This window comes from Pseudozyma hubeiensis (genome assembly GCF_000403515.1).
Source record: "Pseudozyma hubeiensis SY62 DNA, scaffold: PHS34, whole genome shotgun sequence".
NCBI lineage: Eukaryota > Fungi > Basidiomycota > Ustilaginomycetes > Ustilaginales > Ustilaginaceae > Pseudozyma > Pseudozyma hubeiensis.
Window position 1 is genome coordinate 1 of NW_012133816.1, and position 16,067 is coordinate 16,067.

General features: G+C 55.1%; 6 protein-coding genes across 6 annotated transcripts; 3 read left to right on the plus strand and 3 right to left on the minus strand.

Moving 5' to 3' along the window:
- Positions 1–762: 762 nt before the first annotated feature.
- Positions 763–3,804, plus strand: PHSY_003358 (hypothetical protein; the record flags this gene model as incomplete). Its single annotated transcript, XM_012333979.1, has 1 exon — positions 763–3,804. The coding sequence occupies one exon, from the start codon at positions 763–765 to the stop codon at positions 3,802–3,804; it is 3,042 nt and encodes a 1,013-aa protein (XP_012189369.1).
- Positions 3,805–4,083: 279 nt separating this feature from the next.
- Positions 4,084–5,973, minus strand: PHSY_003359 (hypothetical protein; the record flags this gene model as incomplete). Its single annotated transcript, XM_012333980.1, has 1 exon — positions 4,084–5,973. One exon carries the CDS (start codon positions 5,971–5,973, stop codon positions 4,084–4,086), a length of 1,890 nt encoding a protein of 629 aa, XP_012189370.1.
- A 600-nt stretch (positions 5,974–6,573) lies between these two features.
- On the minus strand, positions 6,574–7,494 carry PHSY_003360 (transcription factor; the record flags this gene model as incomplete). The annotated part of the gene is made up of 1 exon (XM_012333981.1): positions 6,574–7,494. One exon carries the CDS (start codon positions 7,492–7,494, stop codon positions 6,574–6,576), a length of 921 nt encoding a protein of 306 aa, XP_012189371.1.
- An 87-nt stretch (positions 7,495–7,581) lies between these two features.
- On the plus strand, positions 7,582–9,654 carry PHSY_003361 (hypothetical protein; the record flags this gene model as incomplete). The annotated part of the gene is made up of 3 exons (XM_012333982.1): positions 7,582–7,749; positions 8,148–8,337; positions 9,512–9,654. 3 exons carry the CDS (start codon positions 7,582–7,584, stop codon positions 9,652–9,654), a joined length of 501 nt encoding a protein of 166 aa, XP_012189372.1.
- Positions 9,655–10,258: 604 nt separating this feature from the next.
- Positions 10,259–13,787, minus strand: PHSY_003362 (hypothetical protein; the record flags this gene model as incomplete). The annotated part of the gene is made up of 2 exons (XM_012333983.1): positions 10,259–10,482; positions 13,724–13,787. The coding sequence occupies 2 exons, from the start codon at positions 13,785–13,787 to the stop codon at positions 10,259–10,261; spliced, it is 288 nt and encodes a 95-aa protein (XP_012189373.1).
- Positions 13,788–14,429: 642 nt separating this feature from the next.
- Positions 14,430–16,065, plus strand: PHSY_003363 (hypothetical protein; the record flags this gene model as incomplete). The annotated part of the gene is made up of 3 exons (XM_012333984.1): positions 14,430–14,476; positions 15,117–15,381; positions 15,649–16,065. The coding sequence occupies 3 exons, from the start codon at positions 14,430–14,432 to the stop codon at positions 16,063–16,065; spliced, it is 729 nt and encodes a 242-aa protein (XP_012189374.1).
- Positions 16,066–16,067: the final 2 nt, after the last annotated feature.

Genomic DNA, 16,067 nt, shown 5'->3' on the forward strand with positions numbered 1-16,067 from the left:
TCTCTCTCTCTCTCTCTCTCTCTCTCTCTCTCTCTCTCTCTCTCTCCCTCTTTCTCTCTCTCACTCTCCTGCTCTCCATTCTATATCATCAGGCCCTAGTCCGCAAGCATTGAATACCTCCTTCGATCCCCAAAACGCCTCAAACATCCCTCTGCGCGGGATCTCTGACATTGTAGACAATACGATACCAGCTTTGCCATCTGCACGAGAACAAATTATGCGGAAATGCCAGCATGCCATTGCGTTACTCGCCTCGCTGCTTGCTCTGCGTGAGACCGAATGGATGTGGATTGTCAGCTTGATCTCAGGCGCAAGTAGGAGTACCTGGATCGTGAGAAAGCACGGAAGAAGCGCGCTGGCATCAACTCGCACGCGCTGGCTTTCAAAAGTGACACATGCACAAAAAGTCAAAATGCAACAGCACCAACTCGCAGATCGCTTGAATTTTCTGAGCAACACATCCAAGGCAAGGCAGCGTGTGGGGGCGCGAGAGAGAAAGAGAGGGTTTGGTCGACCAACGCCTCTGCTCGACTCCTTTCCGCCCCTGACTACAGCACGCGCCGCTCCGACCTGGCCACCTCGACACTCCTGCTATCGCTGCGCCTCCGTTCATCACGCTGCGAACGTCAATCGAGGATGTGCATCGTTCTGTTCCACCAACACCATTAGCGAGCGCATGTCGTCGCGTTGCCAGCGACGTCGGACCTCTCCACTCGGCGTGGGCATCATCCGGTCGCAGACCATCGAGGTGACATCGCCGGCATGCCGTTCAATTATGGCTTTCTCAGCCACAGCGATCCACTGGCGTTCGACCCGAACAACTACGTCCTCACCACGAATGGCTTCGGTCTCTTCTTGACGCAAGTAATCATCATCATCGTACTATGTCAAATACTCGGCAAGCTCTTCAAGTTGATAGGTCAGCCCGCCGTAGTTGGCGAGCTGCTCGCCGGCATCCTCCTCGGACCTACCGCTCTCGGCAATATACCCGGATTCACGGAGAACATCGTCCCTACACAAGCGCTGGGCCTGCTGAAGCTCATGGCCACCATCGGTCTTTCGTTCTTCCTGTTTCTCATAGGTCTCGAGACCGATACCGATCTCATGGCCAGGTACTGGCAAAAGGTGCTGCTCATCACTCTACCTGGCATGGCGATCCCCTTTGGCATTGCTGTCGGCATCGCGAGGCTCATCTGGCAGATCGAGACCGATCAAACCGTCAAGTTCACCACCTTCTTCCTCTTTGTTGGCACCGTGATGGCCGTCACCTCGCTTTCGGTCCTTTCGCGCATCATGGCCGAGATGAACATCCTCAGCACTCGACTAGGCTGCATCACCATAGCTTCCGGCGTATGCAACGACCTTATCGGCTATGTCTTGCTTGCCTTAGGCTCGGCCCTCGGCACAGGAGGCAAGCAGATCGATGCGCTCTACCAGCTGCTCGCCGCCGCCGGCTACATTGCTATGCTTTGGTTCGTCTTTCGGCCCATTATGAACCGCCTCATCGCTCATAGCGGCTTCGACATGACCACAGGCGCTGAAGATCGTGTCCCGGAGCACCTGCTCGTCATTGCCCTTTGTGGCGCGCTCGTCAGCGCTTTCTACACCGACGCCATGGGCGTACACCCCATCGTCGGCGCCTTCAGCTTCGGCGTTTGCTGCCCGCACGGAAACTTTGCGGTCAAAGTCACGGAAAGCATAGAAGCGCTCGTGATGATTGTGTTGCTTCCGCTGTACTTTGTCACGAGCGGTCTCAGCACAAACTTCAAACTTCTCGACGACGGCACCTCTTGGGGTCTCATCTTTCTGCTCCTCGTGGGCATCTTTGTCAGCAAATTCGGCGCCACCGCAGCCTCCGCCAAGCTCGCTGGCATGACGTGGCGCGAGTCCATGTGCGTAGCAAGTCTCATGCAGAGCAAAGGTATCATCGAGATTATCATTCTCAATGTAGCGCTTCAGCTCAATGTTGTGAGCCCCAAGGTGTTCGCAATGCTCGTCATCTGCTTCCTGTGCACCACCATGTCGGTGCGTCCTCTGTCCAGGTACGTCTACTTTTCCAGTCTTGCTCAACAAGAAGCTGCAGGAGAGGCTGAGAACGAGAGAGAAAAGCAAGCAGCCGGCACGGGCGGATTCGACAAGGGGCCCATGCAAGGTCGTGCTACCGATTGCGCTGATCTCCCAATCACGATTGCAATCGCCTCGCCAAGTCCAGCGATAAAGACGCTCATGTACTTGCTCAACCTGGTAGGCCAGAACCCGTCGCTCTCGAACATCACTCGAGGTGGCATGGATGCCGACAACGCCAATGAGGCAGCGGCAGGTCAGATTGCCGTAGATTTGCTTCGTATGTTGCCGATCGAATACACGACTTCGTCAATCATGCAGCTCATCAACTACTCGGAGGAACGCCACCGCGATGAGATGATGGAAAGCCTCAAGATGGTGCAGCTACTTTGCAGAGTGCCCACGTCTGCCATGCTAGCCCAGGAAAGGAAGCTTGGCCACGCTACGGCAACAACGACGACTCCTGGCGCCAACAGCAATCCTGGCGCCGCTGACTCGATTCCTGCAGACACCTTCATCGTTCCTCGACATGAGATGATCAAAACGATCGCGCAGCAGAACGCGAGGGCACAGCATCGACTCGGTACATCTGATTCGACTTTATCAGAACTCGGTCGTGGTATGGCCTTGGTGGCCTGGGAAGCGCACAACTCGTACGGTCGAGGTCTCTCCTGGCTCGGCGCTGCTGCGGCTGCCAGCGGATTGTCTTTCGCCAAGACAATCAACGAAGAGGACGCCGCTGTCAGCTTCTGGCAAGCTAATTCGGATGCTCAATCGCTTCCCTCGCAGCTCTTCCGCAATTTGCGCAAACAATGCGCCACAGGTGTTTTGCTGGATCCCAGCATGTCCTGCAGATCGGCACTGCCGGGGAAGGAAGAGTCTCGACCAAGTTTGCGACGCGAGCTGGAGCGCCGATATGGTTTGCAGAGACCGCTCGGCATGCGAAGAATCATTGTCCCCTTCTTCGGAGGATCCGACGATCGAGCGGCGGTGGAGCTGCTGCGGAAAATCGTTCTGAATGCGCCTGGCAGTGTCCAAGGCTTAGTCATCACCTTCACCAGCGCGAACGATGCAGACATTGGTCAGCTCACTTCGTCCGGAGCGGACACAACGCTGTTTCCATCGGCATTGCCGACCGAGCAAAACGCTGTCGAGGACGAACAAATACGTTCAATCAACCTTCAAACGATTCATCAGCAAGAAGCCGCTCGTGTGGACGCGCGCTTCTTGTTTCACCAGCAAGACGCATCGAATGCGGCTGCTACGGTCAAGTCGATTCCGGAAGAATTTGTAGCTTCCACGGCAGACCGTTCTGAAGCTGCTGTTCCCACATCTAGCTCTTCCCAAGCGGAAGACGAGAAGCCAGCGAGGCCTTCGCACGCGCATCAAGATCTGGAAGCTCGTACCGAGGCTGGCATCGTGTTTGTTACGCTTGCCTCGACGTCTGACTCTTCCAATACCCCCATCCACACCATGAGTAGCATACTCTTGCCGCTGTTGGATGATCAACAGGATATGATCTTGGTCGGCAGGGGAAAATGGAACCAAAGACCCAAAGAGTTCCGACAAGAAGTCGACAAGATGCATGCCGACCAACTTGCTTCAAACGCATCGCCGCTGCCGGATGAGCTGCGCGAGGAATTCCGTGCTATTGGAAATTGCCTGGGCGCTGTGACCGAGGGCGTGCTGCTGCAAGGTCTTCGATCATGTGCCATCGTCGTACAGGCTGCGCAGCAATGATGTGGTCCCGAGGACTCTCCCTACTTTGTTCCATTTGACATCAATCGATCCTGCGCCCCGCTCGCTCACGTACCAGCTTCGCTCAAATGCACCTCATTCGCAGTTCGCATCCTCTCGTCGCATCGCATGTCACAAATTTTGGTCACCAATCTCGATTTCACGCCTTCAAGCGAGTGCGACTCTGAGCATCATGTGACGGTCAGCCATCTACACTTGTTGGGCAGCGTGTTCTTCGTAGAAGGATGTTGTCTCTGAAGCCTGCATATCAAGAGCCGCTCGCTAACCAGAATCGCATCCCCACCCAGCCCAATTCTCATTATCCACCGGGTCCTTGCCCTTGGACCAATCACAGTCCTTGCCATTGACAAACTCATCCCCATACCAGCTCTTCAACAACAGCCCTACGGCGTTCTTGCTCGCCACTGTCGAGGTTTCCATAGTGGATACCAGGCTCTCCATGGCATTGCAGTAGTAGAGATTCTCGTCCACCTCTACCCTGGGAAATCGATCAGTGGGTGTCAGATAAGGGTACGAGTCCCACGTGTGTCGTTTGATCCACGAAATTGTGTTGCCAAAGAGACGTGAGAGTTGATCGTCGGTGATGGCCTCGGCTGAAAAGATCTTGACGACGTACTCCTTCGCAGAGTCAGAGGAAGTAGAAGAAGGCGGTGTGACAGATCGGAGGTAGTTGAGCGAAAAGAAGTCCAACTTCGGTTTCTTGAGTGCCTCAGAGGTGGCTTCTTTGTCCGGCTTGTCCGACGGTGGCGGAGTCTCGGGTGGCGTCGCCGGCTTCTTGCTTCCTGCAGCAGCACGCCTCACACTTTCGCTGGAGGTCAGAATGGTGGTGGGCACCACATCCTGATCTCCCAGCCCAAAGTACTCCGGTCTTGGCCTCTCTCGACTTGTCGTCAAAAGAGTAACGTGCAGATGGACGAAGGCTTTGCTTTTGACCCTTTCCCTCGTATTGAGCAACGTGATGTCCGCATTGTGCCAGGGAGTAGCGATGAGAATTGCATCGTACAATTCACCTTCGCCGCTCTTTGTGCCTAGATACCATTGCACCTGCTGCTTTCCATTCCCCCCTTCATCCTCAAATGCTATCTGTTCCTTTCCTCTCGAAACAGCACTGTCGTAACGAACGATGCCCGTCACTTGACCCTCGACTCCTGTCAAGATTCTCGCACCACTTCGCCGAGCCAACTCTTCAAAGATTCGGTAGTTGCCGTGCTTGACACCGGTGGCTCCGGAGGCTGCTAAACTGACCAATGCGCCAAATCCGTGAATCCGATCTGTGTCCTGCGCGTAGTTGACGCGTGTAGCTGCTTCCACCATCTCTTCGATAAAGAGCTCGGATACCCTTCGCTCTTTGAAGAATTGCATTCCGGTCGTTTGCACCAGCGAGGTAGCATTGATCGCCGCTGCGAGATCTTCGATGGTCGACCAAGGATAGCCGGAGATGCTAGCATCGTTAGCTCCTTTGCGCGCGTGAAGAAAAGTCGGATCGTAAAGGCCTGCAAAGGAAGAGAGCTGTTTCTTGACAATGTTCTCGGTAGTGATGGCACTGTATCCGTAGCGCAGGAAGAACTTGGCGCTTGTCCACCAACTGCTCTGGTCTCCCTCGAAGAGGAACTGCTGTCCATCCCAGATTCCCATTTGACCTGATAGACCCATCTTGGCTCCGGTCTCGAGTTTGAAATCTTTGACTGCTCGTCGGATGTTCAAGTTGACATCGGCAAAAATGCTTGCACCAAGCTCGACCGGGTTCTGTGAATCATCGTCATACGGAAAGGTGATGGCGGTTCGGCCACCGATGCGCGTTTCGCGTTCGTAGATGGTGATGTCGAGCTTGTCTTTGGCGATGGAAGCATCTCTCGAGGCAGAAAGCTGATCTTGGGCATGTTTGAGAAAGTAAGCCGCAGAAGTGCCGGAAGGTCCTGCGCCGATAATGGCCACCTTACGGGTACGACCCTTTCGTGCCTCACGCGGAGTGGATGGCGGCGGGGGAACAGACTCGACGTATGCTGCTTGACGACTTGCTGATGCCCATGCGGGGTGGTTGCTGATGGCGAAAACTTGTGAGTTGTCTTGCGCGTTCGCAGATACCAGCGTCAGTGGCTGAAGGATAGTGAGCAGCAACGTAAGGTGATGAATGATCGTCGATCGAGCCATAGTCGCAGAAGCTTAGACTGAAGCTCTCAGCGAGCCCAGCAGTAGTTGCGGCGGCGACTACGTGTCAGCTATCGCTGGTCTAGTTCGAACGTGGTCGGATGATTCGAGTGGGTTGGTTGGTGGTAGCAGCCAAGGTGTTGTAACAAATTCAGGGTCTCCGAGCAGGTGCCCTTTGTGCTTTGACCATCAATCGCTCACGCCTTTCAACTGCAGCTATGCGTGCAGGGTGGAGGCTGCTGTGCAGCTTTTTGGTCCCCTCTAATATTTTTTTTATTAAATTTTTTTCCTTTTGTTTTTTTTTTCTTTCCCTCTTCACGGCGTGCACTTCAACCGTGACTATGCTGGTTGGTTGACGCACATCGTCCATCAATCATTGAAGAGAAGCGAGTTACATGTATGTGGTGACTTGAATCCATTAAGGTGACGTGCATGTTGTCCTCCGAGCGAATATACAGGAAATGTTCGGTGACGATCAGCAATATTAGGCTACAATTAGAGGGACGATAGATAAGCGGCCTAGGGTTGGCCGACAATGACATCGAGTTTGGAAGCCCATGATCTAGCTGAAAAATGGGCGAGGAGCGTACGAGTTGCTTTGCACTATGCTCGAACCGCAGAGTCGACCAGCGACTTGTTTTCGAGGCGAGCATGCCAGTCGCGTGGCTTCTCTATGGGAGGCGAACGCATCATTGGCGAACGCGAGTGGGGTGCTGGACGAGTCATCGTGTAGTTTGGGCGAGGTGGCGAGGACTGCACGTCATCCTTGTCGCCATCCGACACCCGTCGACGGGAAGGTAATCGCTGGTCTTCGTCAGAGTCGTCTAGGTATCGCTTTGAGGGTGCGCTGCGGACATCGTTGGATGCGTTGATCGCGCCTCTGCTGATCTCTGCTGCCGCCCCATCGGTGGCAACAGCAGGGAAGCGGGAAGGACCGTAAGATCGATACTCGCCAGTGTAGTACAGGCCAGGCGAGGTGGCCGAAAAATCAACAGAGGCCGTGCTGCCGTAGGCATTGGAGGGAAGACCCCCGATCCTAGGAACAGCGCCGGTCTCGTTGCTGCCGCTGCTGCTGTTGCTGCCGCCGGTCATCTGCCTCGCACCACCGAGACCTCGACGAGCATCGTCACCGTGGCGGCCGAAGCGACGAAGGTCGTCCTTGTCATCGGGCGGACTGCGGTTGCTGTAGCCACCGAGCGCGTGGCCTTCGGCGGGCAGACGATGGTGCCTCTCCACCACGCCCTCGAGCTCGCGGATATACTCGAGCGCACGCTTCAGGATGGTCGCTTTGCTGTCCTGACCATCTCGACACGCCGGAATGGCTTGGCGCAGATCTTCGAATCCGGTGTTGATCGACTCACGACGTTTTTGCTCTGACAGCAGGTGGGCCACCCTTCTGTTGGCATTGACCGTGTTGGTGCCTGAGGATGCTTGCGAATTGCCAGGAACTGGTGCGGAAGGTGTGACGCCAAGCGACGTGTTGGGCCGTGGTGGTTCCATGCCGACCATCATACCGGCCCTCATCGGCAGCTGGCCCGGCGCGGCGCTGTGACTCCTAGATTCGGGAGGGCTGTAGAGTCCAGAACCGTATGGCCGTTGCCCTGGCGGGGGATGTCTGTGAGCATCGTGCTCGTCTTCGACCATTCCCGAGCCTGCCCGACGTCGGATGCGCCGCCCGTCATCGGCTACGTCGGCATCGAATGGTCTCCTCCCAGACCGCTCAACTTGCGTGTGCGGATACGGCGGCGCGGGCGCAAAGCCAGGTCCAGACTCGTGAGGGTACGTAAATATTACTCCTCGCTCATCACGCCATCTATCTTCCTCTCGTACACGATCGTGAGCAAAGGCGTCAGAATGAACGTCAAGCCTTGCTTGTTGGGAAGTACCAGTTGATCTCCACGGGCCGTCTTCACGCATAGCTACTGGAGGACCAGGCATACGAGGTCGATGCGGATCGTCCGAGGGACGTTGCCAGGGTGCTGAACGAGCATCTTGCCTGTGCGCATAAGCAGCTGGCAGCATGTGAGGACTGTACGGGTCCTTGACACCGGGACGAGCATCCTGCCTGTCGTAAGATCGCCACGCGCCTTCGTCGGAAGCGGGCGAGCCGCGTTCCAAATCGCGATGGCCTTGAACGAAGGGTGGAGGACCGCCGTGAGAGAGTTTGACGTTTGCAGATGGCCTGTATGGCTCGTCACCCGGACGTTGGAAACCACCGGGTCGAAGTGGCTCCACCTCGCGTGCTTGAGGCGGGCGCGGCAGAAGCGCAGGGGGAGGACTCTGTCGATGATCAAGTGCCGAAGGTGGTCTTCGGCCTCGCGCTGCTTCGTCTATGCGTGCAGGCAGTTGACTCGCAACGTCAGCAGGGTGAGAAGATAGTGATGAAATGGGTGGAAGCGTTTTGCGATCGCCTTCGAGGGCTCGACTAGGAAACATCGTGACAATTTTGTGGACCCAACTCCGGCTAGCTCGAGAGACGGAGCACAAGTGACGGTGGAGGGTGACCTTTTCGAGAAATGGCTGACTGCAGCGAAGGTTCGCGAGACCTCGTAAAGGTCGTGCTTATGAAGGAGTAGCTGTTGGCGAGGTCAGCTCAGGACACAAATGGAAGACCAGGTGGACGTTCGAAGGACCGATGGTGTCGATGGAAACGAGAATGCAGGCGACAACAGTTGCAGTGATATGCTGAGGAGGGTGGCGAGGCTGGGACGGGATGAAGGATGCTCGTTAACCCATCGAATGGCGATGGGGAAGGAGAAGGGAGGCCAAAGAGAGAGAACAGGCTTTACAATGGCTCCAGCAGATGGCCGCTGCGCCTGCAGCAGATTAGTGAGGAGCACACAGAAAGTGCAAGGCCAAGGCGGAAAAGAGCGGTGTCGGTAAACTTCCCTGAGATACAGACTACTGTAGGAAGAATCGGAAACGGCGGAGCCTTTCGAAGAGGGCGCAGGCTCAAGACAAGATGCCATCCATGCATGAGTGGTGTAGCTAGTCGCTACGCAGAGTCGCACACAGCGTCTATGATTAGCGAGATCATGGGCTGCCCTTCCCATGCGGAACCTGAGGAGTGATGTGCTACGGCACTGCCCAGAAAGGAGGAGGAAAGAAACGGTAATGCAAGAATGCACAGCGAATCAGGCGGGGCTCGCCAAGCAGGAACAATGTAGACACGAGGTACGCACGCAGTCAGCAGTGATCATGCAGCGCTCGTCTCAATGCGAGACAGAAGAAAAGAGACAGGCAAGAAACATCAATCACGGACTTTCCACGCACCGCGTAGGAGCGACACATGCAAAAACCATCCCACCCAGAAAGGCAAACTGGAGCAAGGGTGTCAATGAGGTTAGATCCAAAAAAAAAAAAAGCGCAAAAAAGTCAAGCCTTTCGAAGTGGTAGGCGGAGAAGCTGCCGCGGCAGAGGCGGAGTATGGCATTTGGGTGTCGTTGATGCACGTCGTCGAATCTAACGAAGGCAAACGTGCGGGAATGAGCGGCACGGTCAGGTGAGAGCAAGCTGTGAGACGGGGTGTTTCATGCTGCAGCGATGGGACCCGAAAATGCGGTTGAGAGACAGATGCGCTGCAAAGTCGAGTATGCAAAGCAAGACAGGCCACGAAGCGGAGAGTCGAGCAAGACCCGAAAGAGCCGATCTTACCAGAGCCGGCATCTGAACCAGAAACGTTGACTTAACATTTGCGTTCACGCTCCTTTGCGCTCACTCTGGCCTTTGCTTTCTCGGAAAGGTCTGTTTTGTCTCCGGTCCTTTTCCAGCCTACCAGCCTCATAGATTAGTGCAGGGCAACTGATGCTGATGAGATGCGGAGGCATTCGAAAACCGATCCGAATCGTGAGTTTTGGGGCAATTCAGGGAGGAATGGCTCTGTGTTGTAGTCGGCGAAGGGTGACCTGCACGAAATACAGTAGCTGGTTCTGATTACTCTGTCATGTCTGGGTGAGACCTGCGGATCTCGAAGCGCTTTGCAGCGGAGCAGACGTTTCAGCTGCGGAGCGAACATCACGTCTTGATTGATTTCTGCTGAGCGTGTCAGCCCGGCGTCTGTAATGTACCAAACATCAACGGCTGTATGCACAATGTTCGACGATTAGAAATTTCGAAGGCACTCGGGGTGCCTCGGAGACATCGCAAGACTACCCCGTCCCTCATCCATCGCTCGCAACGGGCGCCTCAGACTAGTCGTTCGCAGGCAAGGCTTCTTTCCACTCCCCCAACAACGAGCTTCAGAAGCACAGAAAACCACGACGGATGTGGACGGTCGAACTTCACATTTTCATTCAATTGGCGTTCGGAGTCCGACCGAAGCTCCATTTAGTTGAGAACGTCGAAACTGTACATGGTACACTGTACGCTGTACTCCCCGTTGCATGCTAGTCTGGCCGTCAATCGGTCTTGGTCGATTTTCAGCCACCCCGACGGGACGAGATCCGGGTGCTGTTACCCTTCGAAACAAGAAGTCAAGCTCGCTTCGAGAGTTCTCCCAGGACGCGGCTCTTTCTGGAATTACGAAGAAAAAGGAAGGGGAAGAAATAAATATTTAAAGCGGCATCAGAGATCTGCCGAGTTGAGATGGGCATGACCAACGATCAACTCTCACATGCTCAAATAATCACTCAGCAGGCGGCCAAGTATCGGCTAACCTGCTTCGTGTTTGACCCCCTTTTTCTGCAGGTAGACAGGGCTGTCCAGTAGCCGATTTCTATATTTGGAAGCTGGCAACTCGGAGTCGACCGTAGCTTCCTGACAGGGCGCCACCTCTTTTTGGCCGTCAAAGTGACCCAATGAGCACAGTCAACTGTCATGCCCTTCGCCGGTGGCAAGGCGTGCTTATGCCGAAGCCCTTCTGCCACCACGGAAGCGGCCAAGCCTGCGTTGTATTCGCAGTTACGTACTTCAGAGCCGAGCCAAGCAAGCACGGGTCGGGTGGGCAACTTGAGTCGAGCTGGCGTCTGCATGCCCGTCTTGTCTGTACCCTATTATTGGGATACGAGGCCGACTTTGCAATTTGGAATCAAGCAGGCTGGATCGAACCGGCTCCGAATCTTTTACACCTGTTTGTGCGAACGACGTCCTAGCTGGTTCCTCCTGGACGTTATGTGGTTTTTCGCCGTCAACACGCCGCCGCAAATGTGCGCTGAGGTGGGTCGAGAGCCCGCAACGGGTTGCCGGGCGCATTCTTCCGCCCTGGCACGGGACTAATTGCTGTAGTAGACATTTGCGCCGAGGGCCAAGTACATGCAAATCCAACCGGGGCATTCATGTCATCGGAACCGGCTTGTGAACCTGACGGAGTTGTAAACACACCGATTTGCGACAGCATCCGCTCTTCCGCTCTTCCGCTTTTCACCACTCCCGTTTCTCACTCCGACTTGTTCGATGTCGGATCACTGTCACACTCACAAAACAGATGGGGCCGAGCTGCACTGACACGCCCTTTGTGTTCGTCCTTTCATGGGGCATCGTTCTTGCTTTTGTTCTTTTCGCCCCGCTCTCTGCGAGACCTGTGACGAGAAAGGTGAACAACCTCCGTTTGCTTCACGGGGTCCGGGGCCCGTGTGCAATTGTACCACATTAGCGCGCTCCACTCTCATCTAGCCGAGGCAGCTGAAAGAACAGCTTCTGTTTTGGCTCGTGCAGCCATCTGATGCTTCGCTGACTCCATGAACACAAGAGCCGTCAGCAACAAGTTCAAACGCAAAGACGAACCCTCCGAAAACACAATGCTGTCATCATCAGCAAGTCATAGCGACAGGCGTGTCGATCTTGTCATCTGAACTTTGCAGACATGATCCGGGCGATGCTAAGTTCCTGCTACCCAAATGCCGACACAGACAATGTCTTGATTTGATGAATTGCTCCCAGGATCACTGCGAACGCGAACCGGGACGAGTCTGCACCCTCCGCGAATTCTCTTTTCTGAATGACTGGTTGGCATCAACTGCATCTTTGACATGGACATCCACTTTGACCCAAAGGCCGCTAGACTAGCATCACAGAACTGGTTCAATGGGAGCAATAAATTAGATCCGGCACTCCAAATTTGGTTCCTGGCGAGCGGATCATGCCGACTATCCAAAGTTTATGATATCGGGAGAGGCAGCCACATGTGCGGCAGGCGGCTCTGCGGGAGCACATGCAAGGCTGCTTCTCTGTTAGTCTATTCGAAATTCGTCTGTGCAGACAACCAGGTATCGCTCAGGTTCCTACCAGCGCGGTGGCTGCTTCTGCCGCATTGGAAATCTCGCAGATTGCAACATGCGGAATGCATCATGCAAGCCGGCCTTCGAAAGCTCCACTCGTGATGCGAATCTTTCCAATCCTTTATCGGACTGAGCTCGTCCGGGTCGTCGCTGACGAACAGATGTCCTCTCGAGCCCGTAGCAAGGACCTTCTACGGGGCTTAATTGAAAAGACGCGCGGAATCATGCGCTCGCTACCAGTTCCTCCAGGCATAGCCTTTGCAGTTGTCCGACGCACTGGTACCGTTTGGCCCCTGGACACCGCTGTGGCCGCGTCTTGATTCTGCCCTGACGTAAATCTTGCTGGGTCCGCGAGCACTTGACTGAAGACAGGGGAACAGCCAAGCGCTTTTTCCAATCGGATCCGACTGTCTGTGCTGTGCTGTGCTGTGGGGATTTGGAGGAGGCATAGCTGGGGCGCTGGACACCTGTCGTCCACCAGACTGTCCTGTGATTCATGCAAACCCCGAGCACGGTAGAAGCACCGCCTCTCGCGGTACACACAATGATACCTAAGCACGCGGACCGCCCGCTTCACTCACTCATACCTGCAGCTGTGCACGCTGTCCAGATGCAGACGCAAACGCATCCTTACGGTTCCGTCCCCATCTGCGATCCAATCTTCGCACTCCGTTCGGCAAGGGCACATGGGAAAGAGTAGCCAGCCTTTCCCAGACTGTTTTCCCGCCGTGCTAGAGTTGATCCATGGATGCTGGTGACTCTCTCTGTCTCTCTGAGACATGCTGATGTACAGTCCCTACGTACCTGCTTCTGCAGGAGGTTTCAGCCCGAGAAGGAATCTCACTAGGGCTGACTTTGAATCTCATGCCCTTCTGCCCTCCGAAAAGGTCCCGGAATGGTGTGCTTTTCGATGCGGGCCATTTGTAGCTCCGAATTTGTCCTGTGAGGAGCAAGCTGTTGGCGCCCCATCTCGTTTCGGATCGGCCCCAGAGCATCTTCGTTTGAAGTTTGAACGCGCATTGCAAACCATCTGACACGTTTCCTCCGTTCAAAACCGCGAGATTGCGTAATGCATACTCGCGATTATAGTAGTTTGGTCTGGCCGTCTCTCTCCTGCTCTGTGCTTGAGTGCTAACGTGTCTCGCGTTAGGCCACCTCCGTTAGCTTCGGAGCGAATGACTCATACCGTCCATGCATTCTGCCCGCAATTCTCAACCAATGCAGGACGAATCTGAGATGCGATGCGGGCTCACTGTTCGGAACAGCGAGAGGGGAAAATCTCACTGTCGGCAACACTAATCAACGCCGGCGTCGCATCGCTTCCATTGCTTTCATGTTCTGCGCAACGCCCTGTCTACTGAAGCTCAAAGATTGTTAGGCGCTCGGAATTCCCCCGACTAACATCGGGTAACGCTACTCGTACTGCAGTTACCTTGCGACGTACCGATCAGTAACAGCGTTCGCTTGCACGAATTTCCGTCCGGCACGGGCTCGTGTTTTCCGGGTGTGTAATGGAAGCTCAGTATCTTAAGTCTCACCGTCTTGGACCAGTTCCTCTTCGGCAATAGGCGTCCGCGAGCTGGATTGATCCGACGGAAGCATCGCGAGACCGCAAGGACCCCGTGGCGTCTTCCATCGACCTCTGCTGCCAGCATCTCCCGCAATCACGACAAAAGCCTGAATTGGCGATCAGATCTGACCTTGAGGTTCATACGCGACCAGGGACGATGGTGCCGGCCAGCGTCTCAGAGTAGCTACTAAGACCGTTCTGATCGGACGCATTAGGATCATCCATGGAGACAGGCGTTAGTATTATATTTTATCGCTCTCACCGCCTTGCAAACAGGCTCGCCTGCGTAAGCGAAGCGGCACGGGTTGGCATGAAATTGGCTCGGCGTGCTCCAGTCCATCGGGTTGCACAGGAACACAATGGTGGCTTCACGTGTGTAGCATGCATCGCCGACGTAGGCGAGGTTCCGGCACGAACCAATCAGTCCACCGTTGGAATTAGATTAGGGCCGTGCTCAGCCCACCCAGCCGCCAAGGAGTCTTGGCTTGGTTTGCTTTTTTGGATCGAAACAAGAAGAGCTCGGCTGGAGGCTGGATCCCCGTCCCGTGTGCAGGTGCGCCACCGCAACTAAGTCCGGCCTCCGATGCTGATCGCCTCCCTTGACAGACGACCCCGCCCAACCTGGGCCATTGCACAAGATTGACCATGCACCTTCCCGTTCCCTCGACGGCGGAATGTTCAAGATGTCGAGCTTGTCTACCGGACATTGTCACGTCGGAAGGTCGGTGGTGGGAAGAGCAACGGACGCGCGCAGCATGACCCGGGGCCGTCACCACCACGGTGACTTGGATGAGCTACAGGATGTAGCACAGCTCGCTTACGCCGGGAAAAGCGGGCCGGGACATTAGCCGAATGTGCGTGCGTTTCCCGCTGCAAGCCAAGTTGATCTGACTCCCGGATCTTTGCCAGCTGTAGCTTTGAGACTGTTTCTTTTTTTAGGGCCCGAGTCTGGCACCCTCAGCGCGCACATTCCAGTAGACACAACCTTTGACCGAGTCCTCGGTTCATCTCGGTGCCGTACCATCGCGCTGGTTGGCGGTGCCTGGCATTGTGCTGCAGGACGAGGGTGGTGTGCTTTCAAGAAACTTGAGCTGAATGAGCTTTTGGGTAACTTCGGACCCGCAACGCAAACAAAGTCGTCGGATCGATCGCTCTCGGCCGCGTATTGTTTTAAACGATCGTGTACGCTGCCGCCGGCCTTACAGCTTGTGTTTTCCAGGTTTTATTCATCACTGCGCGTTAACATTGGTTTTTGGTCAAGGAGTTAGCCCCCCTGAGCTGCTATACTGGATGACCCTGTTGTTGAGGTTTCTTCCATCTCGAATACAAGCGACTAAACACTTGGTCGCTCGTCATTTCAGAAATTGTATTGAATTGCTCGATCTTGAAATCGGCGATACGACGCTCTGCGGCAGCAGCAGCAGCAGCAAAGCAGCCAGTCGAGGCTGTGCCTGTCGATGTGTGTTGGTCTCTCTTCGCGAATCAACGGTGGCTTTCCTGGCTGAGGACTCAGACTCCACCTGGACGGCGATGCAGCAGCTCGCACGCAGTAACGACAAAACACCGCGCACGTCCTCGCGCTCTTCCGAGTTCGTTATCATTCTCAATCGACATCTCCACTTCCAAGTCATTCACCCCCATCCACGTCCCTCCCCCATCACTTGTATCTGATACTGCAAAATGGTGAGCTCGCTAGACCGACCGAACTCGGTGGACGGTCGCTGAACGTTGTAGGCTTGCAAGTCTGGAGTCATGCTGATCATTGGAGATCCCTTATCCCTGTTCCTTTTCTAACGATTCTTGGCCACCCTCGACCTGCGAAACGCCTGTTCGTGTCTGCTCGACATCTCCGCAAACGCTTCGATTTCGCCGCGACTCCGACATCGTCCACAGTCCTCCGGTGTCAAAGTCTCCCAAGAGTGTCTGGACAAGTTCCAGGAGCTCAAGCTCGGCAAAAAGATCAAGTACATCATCTACAGCCTCAACGACAAGAACACCGAGATCATCGTCCAAAACACCTCGACTTCCACCTCGTATGACGACTTCCTTGCCGAGCTTCCTCCTACCGAGTGCCGATACGCCATTTACGACTTCGAGTACGAAAAGGGCGATGCGGGCAAACGTAACAAGATCTGCTTCTTCTCTTGGTCGCCCGATGACGCAAGGATCAAGCCCAAGATGGTCTTCGCTTCCTCCAAAGACGCTCTCCGAAAGGCGCTCGTCGGCATCTCTGCAGAGATCCAGGGCACCGACTTTTCCGAAGTCAGCTACGACACCGTCCTCGACAAAGTCAGCCGATCCACTTTCTAGAG